The 18896-nt window shown below is 39.4% G+C and overlaps 1 protein-coding gene across 1 annotated transcript in view; it reads left to right on the top strand.

Annotated features, from left to right (window-relative positions):
* DNAJC3 (DnaJ heat shock protein family (Hsp40) member C3) overlaps positions 1–14932 on the top strand; it is a 960700-nt gene extending 945768 nt beyond the window's left edge. The window contains exon 12 of the mRNA XM_044072989.1: positions 13705–14932. Coding sequence (XP_043928924.1) covers positions 13705–13856 — 152 coding nt within the window. The 3' untranslated portion in view covers positions 13857–14932. The remainder of the gene's footprint in view (positions 1–13704) is intronic.
* Positions 14933–18896: the final 3964 nt, after the last annotated feature.

Genomic DNA, 18896 nt, shown 5'->3' with positions numbered 1-18896 from the left:
CTTCAGTAATGGAGAACAAGCCTTCAGATACTTCACCATTTCCCCATCTGGCAGCACCATGCCCAGTATGTTTACTGAGCGCTGGTCACCAGTGGCACATACAGATAATGTATCTTCCTACATGTAGGTCAGTCTGTCCAATTCACTCGTCATTTTCTCCCACATTTCGTTGTTTATTCTCACAAAACTTCACAGAGGACTGAAGTCTGCCATTCTGTATTCCCACAGTTCTTTTCTAGCTTTCTTTCCAAGGATTATGGAACTCATTATTTCATGGTCATTGTTGATTATTGGCATCCTTACTTTTACTCCTCTGCATATATGAGGAACAGTTCAAGGATATTCTGCTGAAATTCGGCTTCTTTGGATTTCTCCAGTCTTCTCCCTGTTTAACCCAGCACCTGATAACTCTGAAATTAGAGCTAGAAGACAGAAGTCCTTTCATCTCTTTGGTCCTGCTTCCCTCTGCCCACGATTTAATTCTATTTCTGAGTCCGCTGTCATACTTTCATTCTTTGTTTCTTTCATCTAGTAGTCTACATAGAGAAACAGCCCACTAAGGATCCCACTGTCCCTTCCCGACACCTTCTTTCAGCTTTAAATCCACCATCTGGATCAATCATTCTCATCTGTGGCCACTTGCATTATACGCATTATCTCATATACCCACTACTAGTCCTTCACCACGTGCTTTAATTTCTCTTTAATTTCTAAACAAGTATCTAAGTAATGCCATGTCTGTGTCTTCATCCTCTGCATGTGTTTTTATGGCTGCAATGCAGGTGACATCATCTGTAAGCACTACATTATTGACTTTTTTTTTTTTTTTTTTACACCAAGGTTCCCAGTTTTGCAAAACATCATATCCCATCCCTTTCTTGTGTCCAGCACTTCGTTGATGCAGTGTTCAGTTTAATTGACCTTTTTGCTACTTCTGAACTTCATCATTCCCCAGTAGTGACTATACTGCCCCCTCCAGTTTTCCAGTTTCAGTTTAAAGGGCTAATACAAAGACAGGCACAGTGGCAGGGTATCTGCCTTTAAAAATGAACACAGATCACTAGACTGGTTCAGCTGAAATGATAATACAAAGTGGAGAGTGGCCTTCTATATTATCCTGGGTAAAGTTTTAGGGTATTAGCAGTACTAACATAATTTCCATTGGAAAAAAATGCAAAGTATGTTCCAGCACTGAGAGGAAGGCAGTGTGGTAAACACCTAGGATATCACATGCAAAAGCATGCCTGAGTTTGTATCCAGAAGACCGTCAGTTCACATATTTCTGTAGTTTATTATTGTACAGAGCAGAATTCTTTCTGATGCCCAGCTGTTTAGCCCAGACTATTAAAAATGTCATTGCAGAACAGCGTTATTTTTAGATCAATTAAAAGCTCAGTTGGCTGTAAACTTTTGCAAGCTTACTGAAATTAACGTTGGATGGAACTTTCCTTTAATTCCTGCATTCTTAGAAATACCTCAAGTAATTGAAAAAGTAAATTATATTCTAAGATAATTCTATAAAAAAATCTTAAAGGCACTGAGGGTTAGACCTTTTTTTTGAGTCACTGAAAACAGAAATCGGGCTTGTTTTAATTATGCATATTTTATAAGGAACAACAACAACAAAGAAAGAAAGAAAGAGTTGCTGGAGAAAATAAGATCTCTGGGAGCCCTTCACATTAATTCTAGGATAAAGAGAAAAAAGAAATTACATTGGTACCGAGTGAACTGCATATTACCTTGAATTCTCTCTCTCTGTTTATGAAATTGAGAATGATGGTACCCAAGCCATATCCAAAATATTAAGAATTATACAAATTCATAAACCTAATAGCATAGTAGAATCAAATCACAAGCTAAACATAGTTATATTAGAAGCTATGTTGTATGTATATATGTAATATATCATCAAAATGTGTGTGTGTGTGTGTATATATATATATATATATATATATATATATATATCTATAGTAATCATACCTCTCAACTGTATAGATTTTCACAGAATGTTCAGCTTTTTGCCTCATATTTCTGGTCCATTTCTCATAAAATTGTGGTTTTCTGACAAATTACTGACACATCACTGAAGGTTGAAGCCAGGAAAATGACAAACATTTGAGTTTCAGACTTTGTACCCTTCAGAAAATTCATGCTAATGCAAGACCTGTTATTCTGTCAACTTTCTAAGTTTGTAAGAAAAATATATAAAAAGTGTCCCTATTTTTGGGCCTTTGTCCCCCCATTATTTATGGCTTTGTCTAGATTTCTTACTCTAAGAGGTTGAGAGGTATGGTAGTAATTCAGACAAAGATTTATACAGGATGTACAAAACTATTTAGATGCACTCAGTTTTGTAAAGATTTCTCCTGACTTCAAGGTAAGATTTGATTAACCCTTTTATATTCATGTATTTTTTCTTGTGTCTGTATAATTTCTTAAGGAAAATAAATTATTAAGATCAAATGGTTTTAGGTTCATAGGTTGGTACCAGGCTATCTGCCCAAAGGCATTTATAAGCTTAGCCAGAATGTGTTTGCTTTTGCCGCCCCCTTAGATTAGTTCCCTTAATTAATTCTAGGATAAAGAGAAAAAAGAAATTACATTGGTACCGAGTGAACTGCATATTACCTTGGATTCTCTCTGTTTATGAAACTGAGAATGATGGTACCCAAGCCATATCCAAAATATTAAGAAATATATAAATTTATAAACCAATAGTATAGTAGAATTAAATCACAATAAATAAAAATGTATTAAACTGCTGATGTTCATCGTGTTACACTGCTGCAGTCATCACACTTGGGTTATCCTGCCATCAGGCGGTCACGCAGTCGGACAGAGTTCCAAAGTCTTGGTCCGGCGTCGGTTGCTGTCGCTTTCCCTGATGTCAGTGCGCCAGGGGTATATAAGATGCGTCCGATGCCATTTTCTTCAGTCTTTCTTGCCGCGCGGTGCCCAAAGCAGTTCGCAAGTGCCGGTCGGCCGACTCCTGAGATTTTCGAAGTTGAATTTCAGATCCGAAGTCTTCAATAAAGCTAAGTACCCCGATGGGGAAACTTTTCTTGCCTCAGACCGATGTCAGAAAAAGTTAATAATTGTATTTCTTGTGGGAAGCAAATACCTCATAAGGACTTCCACTCTTACTGTATTCCATGCCTAGGCCCTGATCACGACGTCACTAGTTGTCGGTTTTGTGCTAGATTTAACAAACGCACTATAAAAAGATGTTTTGATTTTGCTTTGCACTACTTTGGCCGAAGGTTCAATTATACTATGCCGTCAGATCAACCGATGACCGCAATTCCAAAAAAATGCAAAGACAAGGATAAAGACAGGCATCCGAGGTCCAAAACCGATGACGAAACCTCTTCTAGGCCAGTCGCCGGTTCTCAGTGAGGCGCTTTCGCAGCCCCTGACACCCGCTACCTCAGAGCCACAGGCCACCTCCGACTCCCACGTGGAGACAACTAGGCCTTTGGAAACTCAAGGTATTGGGCCTATGGAAACTAATCCCTCAGATGGGTCTGGAGCCACTGAGCAGGCAGCAGCTTCTGAGGGTGTTTTCAGACCTTCACAACTTACCATTAAATCAACAGCCAAGACAAAGGTACCATTAAAGACAAAGGAACAAGTACAGCATTCTCCTGGGCAGTCCTCCATGCCTAAGAAACAGATGCTTAAAATGCCGAAGACCTCATTACTCTAATCAGGGGTTCCCATCCCCCTCCTGAGAAAAGGCCTAGGCAGGATACAGACTATGACTCCTCTGATCAGGTTTCCATTTCCTCTGATTCCTCTTCAGACCAGGGATACTCTTTACCCCCCTATGAGGACTCTGATGCTGAGGAATCTATCCCTTCAGCCTCTCCTCCTGAGGATTACTCTTTTGGGGAAACTTTACATACCATGAGGGAACATTTCCATTGGGAAAGTCAGGAATACTCAGAATCCAAGAAAAGGCTCAGGGATTTCCTCTTATTGCCTCAGCACAGGCCCCTGGCTATTCCGCCTGTACTAGACATTGTCGATGATGTGTTCTCTGAATCCAGCTTATCTCCTGACCCTGCCCCCTGCTCCAGCCAAGCCAGATAGGTATTAGAGTCCCTGACTCTCACAAGTTTCTTTACAAAAACCCTTCTGCTGATCCAGAAACTATTTCCCAGGGTCCAAAAGGGGGTTAAGGCTTCCATTGCAAACAATCCAGTACCCTCTGACAGAGATTCCAGAGCTTTGGATAGATGGGGGAAGAAAGTATACACGTCTGCAACTTTAGCAGTAAGAGCTTTAAATTGCCAGTTTCACATGCTTAAGTACCAACAATATTTAATGGCTCAGTTAAAACAGAAAATGCTTGCTAGCTCAGAAGCTCCTGATTGTAAAGAAATGCAGGATTTATTGCATGCGGTTGAACAGGTGGGAAAACATACTCTGCAATGTGGTTTTGATTCTTTAGAGGCCTCTTGTAGAGCCGCAGTTACAGGTTCTGTTATTCTAAGACATGCTTGGTTAAAAGAACAGAGTTTACCTGAACATGTTAAGGCAAAGTTATTGGATGCTCCTTTACAACATGATACCTTGTTTGGTGTTAAGGCAGAAGAGATGTTAAAGAAAATGGAGGATAAAGCTAAATCTATGCAAACAGTCAAGGATTTCTTACAGGTACAGCCACCTCAGTTTAGCAGAAATTCCAGTGTCAGACAGGCCACAGAGAGGCAGATACAGACGCCCAAGAGGCAGATCTCAACCCCAAGGCTCAAACAGACAACGACAGTGGGGCACCTCAACCCCAAAAGGAGGTGAGGACAAGTCTCAACCTCACAGGAAACAGTCACAATGACTTTCCCTTGCGTACGCCAAGCACGTCCCTTCTGGAAGCCCCCTTGGGGGAAACTAGCACTTTTTTTCTCAAAACTGGCAAAAAATCACCCAAGACAAATGGGTCCTGAATATTGTGTCTCAAGGTTACAGATTCCACTTCCATACTTTACCAAAGCTAAAAGGAATGCCAGACCTGCCACAAAATCAATGGGCAGAGGCACAAAAACAAATTTCAGCCCTCATGGACATGAGAGCTATACAAAAAGTACTACAACAGGAACAAGGACAAGGATTTTACTCAAGACTCTTCCTGGTCCCCAGAAAGGACAAAGCCTGGAGGCCTATACTGGACCTTTCAATTCTGAATACTTACCTGGATATTCCGAAATTCAAAATGTTGACATTACAGCAGCTTCTACCCATGCTGGGCAAGAAGGCTTAGCTTGTTACTCTGGACCTCAAAGACGCATACCTGCATGTCCCTATCAGACAAAATTGCAGAAGATACTTCCGATTCAAAGCTGGTACAAGGCACTACCAATTCTGTGCACTGCCTTTTGGCTTATCTACTGTGCCCAGGGTCTTCACAAAGTGCCTGGCACCAGTAATTGCATTTTGCAGACAAAAAGGGATTCAAATATATCCATACCTGGACAACTGCCTCATTCAAGCAGAGACAAAGGACATTCTTCTACAGCATCTGGCATTTGTGAAAAGGTTGCTAATTTCTCTAGGGTACACAGTAAACGAAAAGAAGTAAAAACTAGTGCCCTCTCAACAGATTACATTCCTGGGTGCCAGCTTAAACACAACGGCCCAGGTGGCTTACCTCACGCCAGACAAACAAGTGCAACTAACTCAATATTTTCAACTACTGGCAAAAACGTCCCATCTCCCTGCAAGAAAAATTCTGCAGGCCCTGGGATTCATGGCGTCCTGCATACTACTAATACCATATGCCAGACTGCATATGAGGAAATTACAATGGTACCTAAAAAGTGTTTGGACTCAACATTCTCAGTCTAGAAGCAGTAATTCCAATAATTCACTGTGTACAACAGGAGTTTCGATGGAGGGCACAGGCATGTCACGTAAACAAGGGTCAGCCTTTTACCCAACCCACAGCCAGGCAAACTCTAACAACAGATGCTTCGGATTACACCTTGGGAGCACACATGGCAGGAACATACATTCAGGGCAAGTAGACCACAGACCAGATGCATCTTCACATCAATCAGAAAGAGATGTTGGCTGTTCAAAATGCCCTAACAGCTTTCAAAGACCTTCTACACCCAGGACAACTACTACTAAAGACAGACAACACCACAGTAATATGGTACATAAACAAACAAGGGGGCACTCACTCTTATCCCCTATGCAGGCAAGCCATGACCTTGTGGAACACAGCTCTAACGTACCACGTTCACCTGCAAGCACAATTCCTGCCAGGAAAGAAAAATACTCTGGCAGACGACTTAAGCAGAAATATCATGGACCCTCACGAATGGAAATTGAACCCACAAATCTTCAGCATGATAACACAAAAATGGGGATGCCCAGACATAGATCTTTTTGCCTCCCCTCTGAATTGCCAACTACAAAAATTCTGCACAAGGACTTATCACAAACAAGCATGGAAAGTGGATGCTGTTCTGTTCAGCTGGAAAAACCTAAAAGCCTATGCCTTCCCACCACTGCCTCTCCTTTCAAAGGTACTCCTAAAAGCCAGACAAGAAAAACCACAGATGATCCTGATTGCTCCAGACTGGCCACGCCAGCATTGGTACCCTATCTTAAGGAACTTGGCTCAGGGCCCAGCATGGATTTTGCCCCAAATTCCACACCTTCTGACTCAACAAAACAATCAGCTCCTGCATGGTCAGCTCAAAACCCTAAACCTGGTTGCATAGCAGATACTTTAGTCAAACAGGCAACACCTCTCTCTAAAGCTGTTATGGATGTCATTTTGGAGGCCAGGAGGCCTAGCACCAGGAAAGCTTACTCAGAAAAATGGAAGAGATTCTGCTCCTGGAACCAGGCTCACAGCCTTGACCCTCTTGTTCCAAACATTCCTCAGCTTTTACAATACTTAACTGAGATGCTGGGCAGAGGCCTATCCTTTTCATCAATTAAGATTCACGCCGCTGCCAATTTCTGCACATTACAACACGGATCCTCCTTTATTCTCTCATCCCTTGCTAAAGCAGTACCTCAGAGCACCAACACCAACTTGGGACCTCAATTTCATTTTGGAAAAACTGACCCTACCACCTTTTGAGCCAGCCAATACAGCCGATCTAAAATTTTTATCATGGAAAACAGCTCTGCTCCTGGCAGTAACTTCAGCACGAAAAGTGTCAGAGCTACAGGCATTAATGGCAGTGGAACCTTTTATAATTTTTCATCAGGATAGGGTATCTTTAAGGACAAACCCTACCTTCATGCCAAAGGTGGTATCTAGTGTGGCTCTTAACCAAACCATCCATTTGCCTACTTTTTATCCAAACCCCCAAAATAAAGGGGAGAAACTTCTGCATTCTTTGGACATACACAGGCAGCTACGCTTCTACTTGGACAAAACAAAAGCTTTCAGGAAAACTGATCAACTGTTTGTAGCATATGCTGCAGGATCACAAGGCAAGGCTATCTCAAAGCAGACTATATCCAAATGGATAGGACACTGTATTCGGTATTGCTGCACGGCATGGAAAATCAGTCCCTAATAACATTAGGCCTCATTCCACCAGGGCAACAGCACTTCAGCAGCCTTTCTCAGAGGAGTACCTACCAAGGAAATTTTGGAGGCTGCAACTTGGAGTTCAGTGCACACCTTCACCAAGCATTACCACCTGCCTCTTTACTCTGAATCCAGAGCAGGATTTGCCACTGCAGTTCTGCAGGGCCTCTTAGCCAATCCTAACTCTTTATAGACCAGCCACCCAAACCTAGCTTTGGGATTCAACCCAAGTGTGATGACTGCAGCAGTGTAACACGATGAACATAGTACAGTTTTGTACCTACTATAAATGTAGATGTTCGAGTGTTCACACTGCTGCAGTCCAGGTTACCCTCCCTCCATCCCCGCTGGACTTATCTGTACCCTTCTATCCTATACAACCTTTGGGGTGTATTTGCTGGTAACTGAAGGTATTGTTTTTATTTCATATGTATATTTTTGATTAGCAGTATGTATTGCCTACCAACTTGGGGGCACCTGACATCTGGGGCAAGAAAAACTGAAGAAAATGGTGTCAGATGCATCTTATATACCCCTGGCGCACTGACGTCAGGGAAGAAGCAACAGCAACCGACGCCGGACCAAGACTTTGGAACTCTGGCCGACTGCGGGACCGCCTGATGGCAGGATAACCCAAGTGTGATGACTGCAGCAGTGTGAACACTCGAACATCTACATTTATGGTAGGTACAAAACTGTACTTTAGGAGTCTTTAACCATTCATAAAGAAGGAATAACTAATTTATATTTAAATCATTCTGAGATGGTAGTCATCTGCATACCAGACTGATGCATTAGATTCTACTGATTGCCCATAGCCCGAAAAAAGTAGACTTAAAGCATTATGCTGCAATACTATTTAATAGAATCTCACCCCTTTTGCCCTGTATTATATTGTGATTTCCATCTAGATTTACTAAGATTATGCAAATCTGTGATCAGACTGTTACCGTGATAAGATCATTTGAAATCATTGTATGGGTTCTCTTTATGCATGCGACATTAATGCTGCTAAGGTTTTTGACAGAGCTGATGGTCTTTTCCTTTTCAGTGTTCTAGCTAAATTTGGATTTCCACATACATTTACATTTATAAATTCTTTTAAAAAAGTTTTTACTTTAAAGTCTCCACCAGTACCATGGTTAGGTCAGGGTGAAGGAGGTGGTTTCCCTGGGCACAAGATGTTAATGGATGCAGTTGCCACTTAGATCAGATGCTGATCGATAACAAATGCAATAATAATATTCATTTAAGCAGTTGTACCTGCTTATATAAATGTGCTTAGTTGTATTATTTTGTCCTCCTGCTCATGGTGAGGGGGCACCACTCTGGAGATCTCTCAGGATACCAATTTACCTAACTAAGGTTCTGCCCTACACTTTAATGTATGTCCGTGGAAACATTTGTAAATTATTCTATATGAAAAGTAGCAGTACTCCTCAAAGATGTCCAGTGTCTTTGTATTTATTTATTTATTTCTTAGCTGTTAAGCATAGTCTTTCCTAAGGCTGTAAATTATAGGAGTACCATTCATTGCTTTTGTGAGTGATGGTAACTATTTTTGGATTCTTAAGAACTGATGTTATATCTTTGGATTATTTGCTCCATACTGCAAGTTGATGTGAAGGTGTTTAGCAACAGCTGGCAGCAATTTCTTCATAGGCATTCACGTTGGCTCCACTGACAAATGTCATTCCGATAATGAGCACAGAGTCTAAGCTTGACTTGTCTTCTGGACTGTATTTACATTGAACAAGTTGGCACCAAGCTGGTATGATGGGGACTGCGTCAGAGATGAGCTGTCTGTACTGAGGCCACTTTAGAGTTGAATCAGTCAGTACTGGAACCATTATGGATTGTGGCTAGTTGATGCTTGGGCTCCTTTTAGAGTCAGGCTACAGTACTGAGGTGACTTTTTGAGACTTGCACATCACTACCAACAGCAGTGTTTGTTTTTTTTTCTCTTCAGTGCCAGATTTCTACTAGTCCAAACTTGAAGAGGTTTATTGCCTTTGGAGCTATCATAAGCTTGTTTTAGAACGTTTTGTAGTCAACTGTATGTAGGTGCTGCAGCATCCCCCCACCCCACCCAAGAATTTTATTAATACTGAAAGTTGGTGTCCACACAGAGCTTGCTTTTTCTACTTTTTGGAACACACTACTTGGTTTTAATCCACTGCATAAACAAAAATAAAGGTTTAATTTATTCTGCTGTTACTCCCCCATAACTTGTATCCAGTTCCTATGATTTCACCTGTATTATCTAAGAATGGGGCTTTTGAATTTTTATTTTCTGTACCTACTTTAGTATACCTTGCCAAAACCAGCACCAAATCCATGTATGTTAGTACAGTTTGAAATTCAAATTTGATCTGATTGATTTACTTGTCAGGTAGTACTGACATTTTAATACAGCACTGCTCTTTATTGTTAGTGACACTGAAATTGACTGGTGATTTTATTGTGTTACATTTCAAATGAGAAAATGTAATTTTTTCCAGTTCTTCATTTCTGCTGTGGCTGGAGATGGGAGGGACTTGTTCTGGGCTTTTAGATCTACTCATATCAATTTATCCTATAGATAGATATATATATATATATATATATATATATATATATATATATATATATATATATATATATATATATATATATATATATGGGATCCATTTACTATATCGAATTTACGTTTCAACGCGAGTGCACTTCCACAAAATTTTGTCGAAAAAGATTTTGTCGAAAATGCACTTTCGTGTGAAGATAAAAATAAAAGAAAAAAAAACAAAAAATAAAGTAATAAAAACATGCAGTTTGCATGTAATCTTAGTTGTACATCAACGTTTAGTGTTGATGAACAACTAAGCAAACTAGTCCTGAGATCGGGGTATAGTGGGGATAAGGGAATATTCCCTTTTCCCCATTGTAGTGCAATCTCAGATTGAGATTATTAAAGTAGGGGGGTGCAGGGGGGCTTGTCCCCTGCAAAAGATTTTTTTTGTGTTTTTTGTTTGGGTTAGCCGATCTGGCAACTATACTTCAGCGAAAATGCAGTTTCGTTGAAGTGGACTTTAGCTGAAGTGGGGATCTACTTTTATTTTTCGAACAAGTGTAATTTCGATGAAGAAAAGTTGATCCATATATATATATATATATATATATATATATATATATAAATTATTTATTGTATATATGCTCCTACATATATACTTATGTATACGCACACCTTCCTGTATGCTCACTTCTGTATACTTCATGTCTTGATTTCTTGCATGCAAAGCCTAGGTGTTATTACACCCCTTTATTGGTTTTTGACTACTGTACTTTCTACTTATCATTGCTGATTGTTCATGTGTCAGCAGTTAGTTTAGGCTAGAGCACTCTTCTGAAATTACTTTATAGAGTGGTCATTGGTTTTATAATAGCTTTCAGTAATATCCTGTTTTATCATGTCCCTGGAAGGGCTGAAGTAATAATTTCACTTGCTACATCTATCTACGTGGCACGTTTTATACCTATAGATTCTCAGATCAGTTTCAATGCCTCAAGTAGTTCGTGAGACAGATTGATAGATTTATAGATAGAGAGATACCTATTTTTTCAGTTTCAAAGGAATGTGCTTCTGATGTTTCACATTATATATCCTGCAAGACCTGATTGCTCACCCACTGCAGTATACCATTATATATTTGGTTTTAATTCCTTTAAAGAGATGTTCTCATTTTCTTTGAGCCTGGTAATGTGTGCATTATTTCCTTTTGGCTCGTATCTGATGACAATGAATTCTTAATCCCTTCAGAAGCATCTCTCTTCATAAAAGAAATATTAGATGGAGACCTCACATGTATCCATGCTCACATTTCAAAAGTACTTTCCTTTTCTTCAGATATTCTAGCAGGGAATGTATATTATGAGGTGCCTTTCTTCTGGTACTATCTCAGCCAGTTTACTTGGGAATCCCTTAATTGTTCTCCATCTACATTCAGGTGTCCTGTGCAGTTTCCTTTTATTGCAATTGCTTGTGCTTCTTACAGCATCTGCAGCTGGGTCTTTTGTGGTGCAGGTAGCAGCTGCAGACTAACATTTAAAGATGATGTTGGTCCTTCATCAGAGTATTTTAGGTCCTACCTTGACAGGTCCTCTCCTCCCTCCATATTCTTGTAGCAATCAGAGAGGCTTACTAATATGGCTTTGGCCCTAGTGGACAACTCTTTCCACTTTCCTCACACTTTCCTCACACCCTAGGCAGAATGCCTAACAATTTCCCGTAGTGGAGCTTTTCATTTTCTGTTTAAATGATGCATTATTATTATTCAGAAGCTGTGACCAGTAATCTTTACTGTTCATAGCCATAGCTCCTCTGGTACTGTGACTCTGTGAATTTATTTTTTCTATATGTATGATAGCCAGAAGTTTTTGAGTTGAACAGCTGTGTGCTGACTTCACTCCCTTTTTTATAATGCTCCCATATGTGGATTTCTCTGCCTCTGTCCCATGCTAGGGTACATTCATCCATGGTCACTTCTTTCAGAATAGTGCGTTCCCTTCCCTCCAGCTTTTCCAGTTGTGTCTGATAAAACTGTAAGCTGTGTCATTTAGAATTTGTTTGAAGGTTATGTTGTCTGTTGTTGTGATCCTTTAGTCTTTGGATAGTTCACCCCCTTTACTTTTGAGACATAATGTATATGGGCAGCGTGTCCCTTCCCTTTAGTTACTTTTTCAGGTTAATAGCATTGTCCTTTTTGGTAGAGAGATCTGGCCAGTAAGGACCTTATTGGAATATTTTCAGGTTTGTCTATGACCTACTTTTTTTTAACCCTCTTGGACAACAGCGATTTCACCATTGGTTTATTTTCCCCAGGCTGACAATGTTTCTCTCAGACTGATAGACTCCATATCACGTAATGCCTTTTTGATAATTCTCTGCTAACTTATCAGATTACTCATTTTAATGAGGATTTTTGTTGCTACCTTGTACCATACATGCATTACGTTTAGTTTTTCTTGGGGCTGTATAGCATTATGCTCTTGGGCTGTCTTTTGCTCTTTTATGTATTCATTCCTGTAATTGACCTCATTCTTTGATTGCGCCTGCTCTGCATTCTGGGATACTGTATAACCCTGTTCTAGTTATATACAGTCACTCTGGCAGTCTGTTTAGTGTGGATTGGATCTTGACATTGGGGAGTGGGGTGACAAATCCAGTCCAGACATATTTTGAATTGTTGATAGTAATAGTCTCAATTTTTTTTTCTTTCTTTCTTTGAGAGATGTTACCATTAAAGACAACGTCTGCAGGGAACAACCCACTAAGGTTACTCTTGGGACTCTCTCCTAGAGATAGGAAGATGCCTATCACAAACCATATAACAATAAATCCTATCACAAATGAAAGTTATGCACCTGCCATAACTACAATTCCGCTCTCCTTCCTCTCTGCATTTTCTAATATGAGTCGAAGTTGCTTCTGAGACCCTTTGTCTGTGTCACTCATTTTTTTTCATCCTGCCTCACATGAACTAACAGAGATTGGGGAAAAGTCCTAGGTCCATAGAGTTGTGGGTAAAGGGAGTGAGTTAGATGGTCTGAGAAAGTTTTTGTTGTCCATCTGCTCGAGTCCTAGAATCAGGGAACTGTCTGTTGTCATGGTAAGTCATAACATTTGTGCATCTTGTAAATAACATATTAAGATGCTGAAATAAGATAAAGCAAGAATTAAAATAGATGGTCAGTGAGAAATATTCGCTCATTTCTAAAATTTCAGTTATCAGCCTGTATATCTTTCTGCTCTTTTTTTTCATAATTCTACTGTTCTGCCTGTTTACAGAAGGATATGTAAGGTTATCTGTTAACCACAGGAGACAGGAAATCAACAGCAGAATATTGCCAGGGAAACATAACTGTAAACAAGAGGCTGTACGAAAGTATTTCTGCTAGAGAACAAATTTAGGCATTAGAGGGCTGTGGATGCACCGCCTTCTGCGAATAAAGTTTTATAATAAAAATAGATGTCTGGGACGTTTCCCTGTGCACGTTACATCCAGAGATCATTGGATAAAGAGCATTATGAGTCTGTATATGTGTGTGTTTTCCCTGTTATGACCTGCCCACTGCTATGTTTTTGCTTAAATTGCTTTATATTTCTCTCCTAGAGATGAGGCAGAAGTTTGATGCAGGAGAAGATCCTTTAGATCCAGAAAGCCAGCAAGGTGGTGGCAACCCCTTTAGACAATGGAATACGTGGCAAGGATTTAATCCATTTGGCTCTGGAGGACCTTTTAATTTCAAGTTCAACTTCAACTAAAGCAGAAAGAGGGAAATTGGTTTGCCTTGAAGTCTTGAACGTGCTTTCAAAATATATTGTTCTGAACAATATTCTTCATGACAAGACATATTTTAAATTCTACATTAAAGCTCAGAACTGACTTGATTGTGAGAAGGCAGTAAATCTGCAGCCTGTATTTCCTCACATTTAAGAGCTAGTATCCACTTAAGTAATTGATTTTCTATTAATAATTTATGACTATGAACTGGAAGAAGCGGGTGTTATTGAATGAATATTTGTTTATTAAGACTGGAAATTTATTGTAGTTAGTCCCATGTGTACAGAAATGAATGATGAAATGCCAGCAGGAGAGACTTATCTTTGTAAAAGGACTTTGCTTATGCTTTGTACTTTTTTGTTCTTATTTAGTCCTATTGGCAGAACTTGAAACTGCATTTATTACTGTTTTATTTCATATATTTCTGTGGTTAGAAATGTTCAGAACTATGAATATAGTGTTTGAGCAGTATGCATTGTTTGATTTGCCTTTGGAGGAGCAAGTCCTGATTCTCACCCTTTCTGTGCTGTATTCTACCCTGGGTAAATCCGGAATTAACAGCTGTCCTAACTACTGGAATGGATGATCTGGTAGAAAAACGTAATAAAGTTCCTGAGAACACATTTTCTATAGAGTAATTATCTGGAGTTTTACCCCTTTTAAGAGGACATGAAGCAGGCTATGGAACAGCATCTTCGTTCCATGTTTTTTTCTGTCAGAGGCAGGTATATGGGTGGTAAATTGCCAAACTAGACATTATTTATACTCTGCTTAAAAAGGTGATATTAATCATATTATCTTTTCATGTACAAATCACCTGTATTGCAGGTAGTACAACTGTTTTTTCCTGCTGGCTTCCTTTGTCTGCTTAAGCAAAAATCATAAACAGTTATTTTGGCAGGCTGTTAAAAAGGTAGCTGGTATAGCCAGTTCTTGGACTGGACCAAGAGGTTTTACAGAGACTTTCATATGGCTACTAGACTATTAAAGAAAATTGTTTCTTATCAGAAAGTGAAATAAAATATGATTAGTGCCTGTTGTAATAACAGTATTTTAATTACTGTTCCTTGTGGGTTTGTTCGGTTACTTTTAATTTGTGTCATAATAACTGGACCAAAGACTACCTTTAATGCACCAGTATTGTAAAACTTGGTCATGAATTTAAACAAGTCATAGTCCAAAGATACTGCCTTTATTCGCTTCTATGGAAAAATATTTCAGAACTTGATTTTCCATTATATGTATGTTTCATATCTTTCAGTGGGCATCAGTATTCGAGTAGTATGTGTACTGAGAACCATGCACTGTCAAGCATGTAATAATTGAAGATATAAGCACAGTCTTGTAGCCCATAAAATCTGATAATTCCCATAAAAAAGGAAGTTATGCTGAAAAGAATGTTTTCTGTATTATGTGGAACTGTAATAATTGCTGTGAATGCAACAGTATCTCAGCTTTATATGTACTAAGAGGTTTATTTATTTCCTTCACTGTAGGAGAAATGCTATTCAGTTGCAACAGCATCTGCCATTTGCATGTTTTATGTGGATTACTTGAGAATTATGACTTACATATCAGTAACCAGTGACCCTGCTCAGACTGATGCATGACAAATTACATTTTGAATCTAGAGTTCTAACCAATGACTTTTCTGTTTCTGGAATTTAACAGCAGTTTAATCTTTCAAAAAGCCCTCTGCAGTGAATGAATTACTTGGCATACATCAGTCTTTGCCTTCTCAATGGAACATGCACATGCTGTCAGTATACTTGGTTCTTTCCAGATGTTCACACATTTCAGGTGTCTTCACTAGAAGATTCCTGCATATGATGGCTGCAGAGCATGTGTATTACAAGTGTACCTGTAATAAGACTTGGCGACCTTCAGCGACCGCAAGTACTTTTTTTTTTTTTTTTTTGCCTGTGACCATGTAGTATCACTAACTGTTACCACCACCAGTGCTGCAGTATTATAGCTTTCCAGCATCAGTGAGAGACACGTGAGGTCTTTATCAAAAGCCAGTGCTTGCATCATTCTCTCCAGTGGAGCTATGCAAAGTTTGTATTTTTAACTTCCTGTCGTTCCATCCTGAGTTTTTTGACAAACTCCGATTATATCACATATGAAACTAATATCCATGTCTCTGGAACCATAATGGTTATGAAAGAGTGTAAATGTCAAACTGATTAGCACAAAAGTGGTAGTATTCATCAAATTCTAGGTCCTAAACTGGATGTTGTATGTCATAGTAAAAACAGTAAATACTACTTTTTTAACATTTGTAAATAATGTACAGTATCTCAGTGTTCGTTCAGACTACACTTATACTGTCATCTGTATTTTGTTAATCTGACACAGAGGTTTCATATGAGGCTAGGCAGTCCTGTCTGTGTCACTTTGCTGTTGAGATAATTAGATAAATATGAATATTATAATAGTACTAATTGTACATGAACAGCAGTATTCCTTTAACTGTGGTAGGCAAAGGCCAAAGCTTCAGTGCAGTAGTACTGCCCATCATAAGCTTTAAGATGAAATATTTCAGTAACTTGTATGTAACATGGTTTTGGAATCATTAATATATCTATGAGTAGGCAATATTAGATGCCTTGAAGCATCGGTAGGGTGCAGTTAGAGAAGTACCTAGTAATGGAGAGGACCCAGGGAAAACTGTAGCCAGGCAGCTTGTGCAAACATTTCAAATAAAAGCTTGAAAGACTAAAGGTAAGACACTCAGAGGCCATGTTTAAGACCAGGTCAGGCTCCTTTCCAAAATCAGTCATGCCTAAGATGCCTTCTGCTCCATCACCATCAAACTCCCCATCCTTTAGATAGAAGTCATCATGCCATTCTTTATTCTCGGTTGCGAGGTTGTATGGGAAAGAACCCCAACTCCCACTTTCAGGAGCTAGGTTACAGCCATCCTTTCTGCAAGTAACCAAACCTTCCTGCTCCCCATGATCTTCCAGAGAAGTTTCCTAAGAAGATATCTTTCTAGTTGTTCTGCAAGCAGCTTTTACTCTCGCTGTCTGTCCTGTTTGGTGTAAAGCAGTTATGTGGGTGTACTGTAGCCTGCAGAAACATTGAGCAGGCCTGGTAGATTCTGGATGTCATTGAAAAAATCCATGCTCTAGAGCTGCTCAGGCTTCTTTCTGGGTCATCATCTTCTGACAGTACTGCCCAGAATTAGATGACTGTTGGTATAGTCTTAGTCACTACTTGTTATGGGGACTGTAAAACTGTTTAGCCTGGGAAATAGGGGAATTGGTTCTCTCCTTGTGTTCCTGTTCCTTAAAAAGACTCGGGCAGGGTCTTGTTCTCTTCAAGAGTCTTGCTTCGTTCAGGATTTAAGCAATTTTATCCCTTCATATCATTTGAATTTCAAGTTGCATTTTAAGACCTGATGACGTTGGTCCCTTTGGATTGTGCAAGTTGTCATGACGGGTGCTTGCTGTGTTAATATCAGATTGTGAGAACTGCACTAGAGGTTCCTGCACAGTATTCTGAGCTTCAGGTAGTTATTTATTTGATAACCAGTTAAGTGGGCTGGTCTGAAAGACCCATTTCAGCCATAGCCCAAACCTACAGCAAAGACCTCTAGAAATAGAATGACATTGTTCTTGCAGTATCACAGTTTGAACAGATAGTAAGATTACAAATGTAAATTAAATAGGGAAATGGCTACATGAAAAATTCCGTACATTGTCTATGATTAGAATGCATGATAAAATTTGATTTTACAGCAGTTCAACACATGGTGATACCTGTTAGTTATAGGGAGAGCAAATTCCCCACAGCAATTCAGGTTCAACAAAGATGTCAGTCATTGGGCATTGAAGATGAGAAACCTACTAGGACTAAAACTGCAGATAACCATGACAGAGCTAAAGCCTTTTCAATCCTGTTTACCAAGGTGTTTGTCCTCATAGTAGTAGGTCTACTAACATCACTTCCATTTTGTATCTCTTGCCTCATTAGCTGTTGGCTGATGACAGCTACCCCATGATAGTAGTAATGGTAGCCTGGACTTTGCATTGTGTACAGTCATTTGAGGTCATCAACAGCCTGAAAATTTCTCTCATCCAGCAGGGATCCTTCCATGGACTCCATTTAGAGGAAAGACTGAAGTCATGATCTAGAGTTATGCCTTTCTTCCAGCAGACACGGATCAGCAGTTTAGGAATATAATAAGAGTTATGTCGCAAAAATGGGTCTAAGAAAATGTTCATTTGCAAGTCCAGGAACTAGAGACCGTGATAGTGGATTTGTAGTTCCACCAGTCCTCTTCCTTATTGTCTGTCACTTGATGTCTCACCGTCAATGACTGTTTTCTTACTGCTTAAGGTCTTGTTTTGGACCCTACTTCCATTTTATCATGGTAAGTTTCAGCCTCCTCCACAGAGACCGGCTTTCTTTTCTGTTTCTTTCTTCACTGCAGTATTTCTCATTAGATTTAGCCCTGGCATAATGGCAAGAAGATATAGGTCTTGCCCCATTCAAAGAAGCCTCCCTGCATTAGTTCCCTTGAGGATAAGGGCAGTGTTTCTAGAGCAGCTGGCTGTGCAGTCACTCCTGAAGGTCTAGTCTCTCCTTGTAAAATAGGAAGTGAAGCATATTCATTCCTTACCACTCCAAGACTATCTTGAAGGACTGTCATGTTCCGGTGGACATTACACTGTAGCACAACTATCCTTTTGGAATTTCAAAATAACAGCAGTAAAATAAATAAATACATTTTTTGCATTTATTAACTGGTAAATACACTAATCCAAGTATCTATCGGAGTATGGCTCAGGCCTTAAAAAGGTATGCAAGATAAACAAAGACCATCAAATGCAGAATTAGAACATAAAGGTAATACAGCATTAAGCATTGGCAGTAAAATATAATAATCAGTAGTACATAAATGATCTGTGATAGCCTTACACAACTAAGTTAACATGCAACGTGAATAAATTTTAAAATCAGATTAAGCAACAACAGGAAAATAGGAGGCAACTGTACACAATTAAGTTAAAATG

The sequence above is a fragment of the Protopterus annectens genome, chromosome 5.part1 (genome assembly GCF_019279795.1).
Source record: "Protopterus annectens isolate FY-2018-M chromosome 5.part1, PAN1.0, whole genome shotgun sequence".
Taxonomy (NCBI): Eukaryota; Metazoa; Chordata; order Ceratodontiformes; family Protopteridae; genus Protopterus; species Protopterus annectens.
This window is presented reverse-complemented; position numbering and strand designations above follow the sequence as displayed.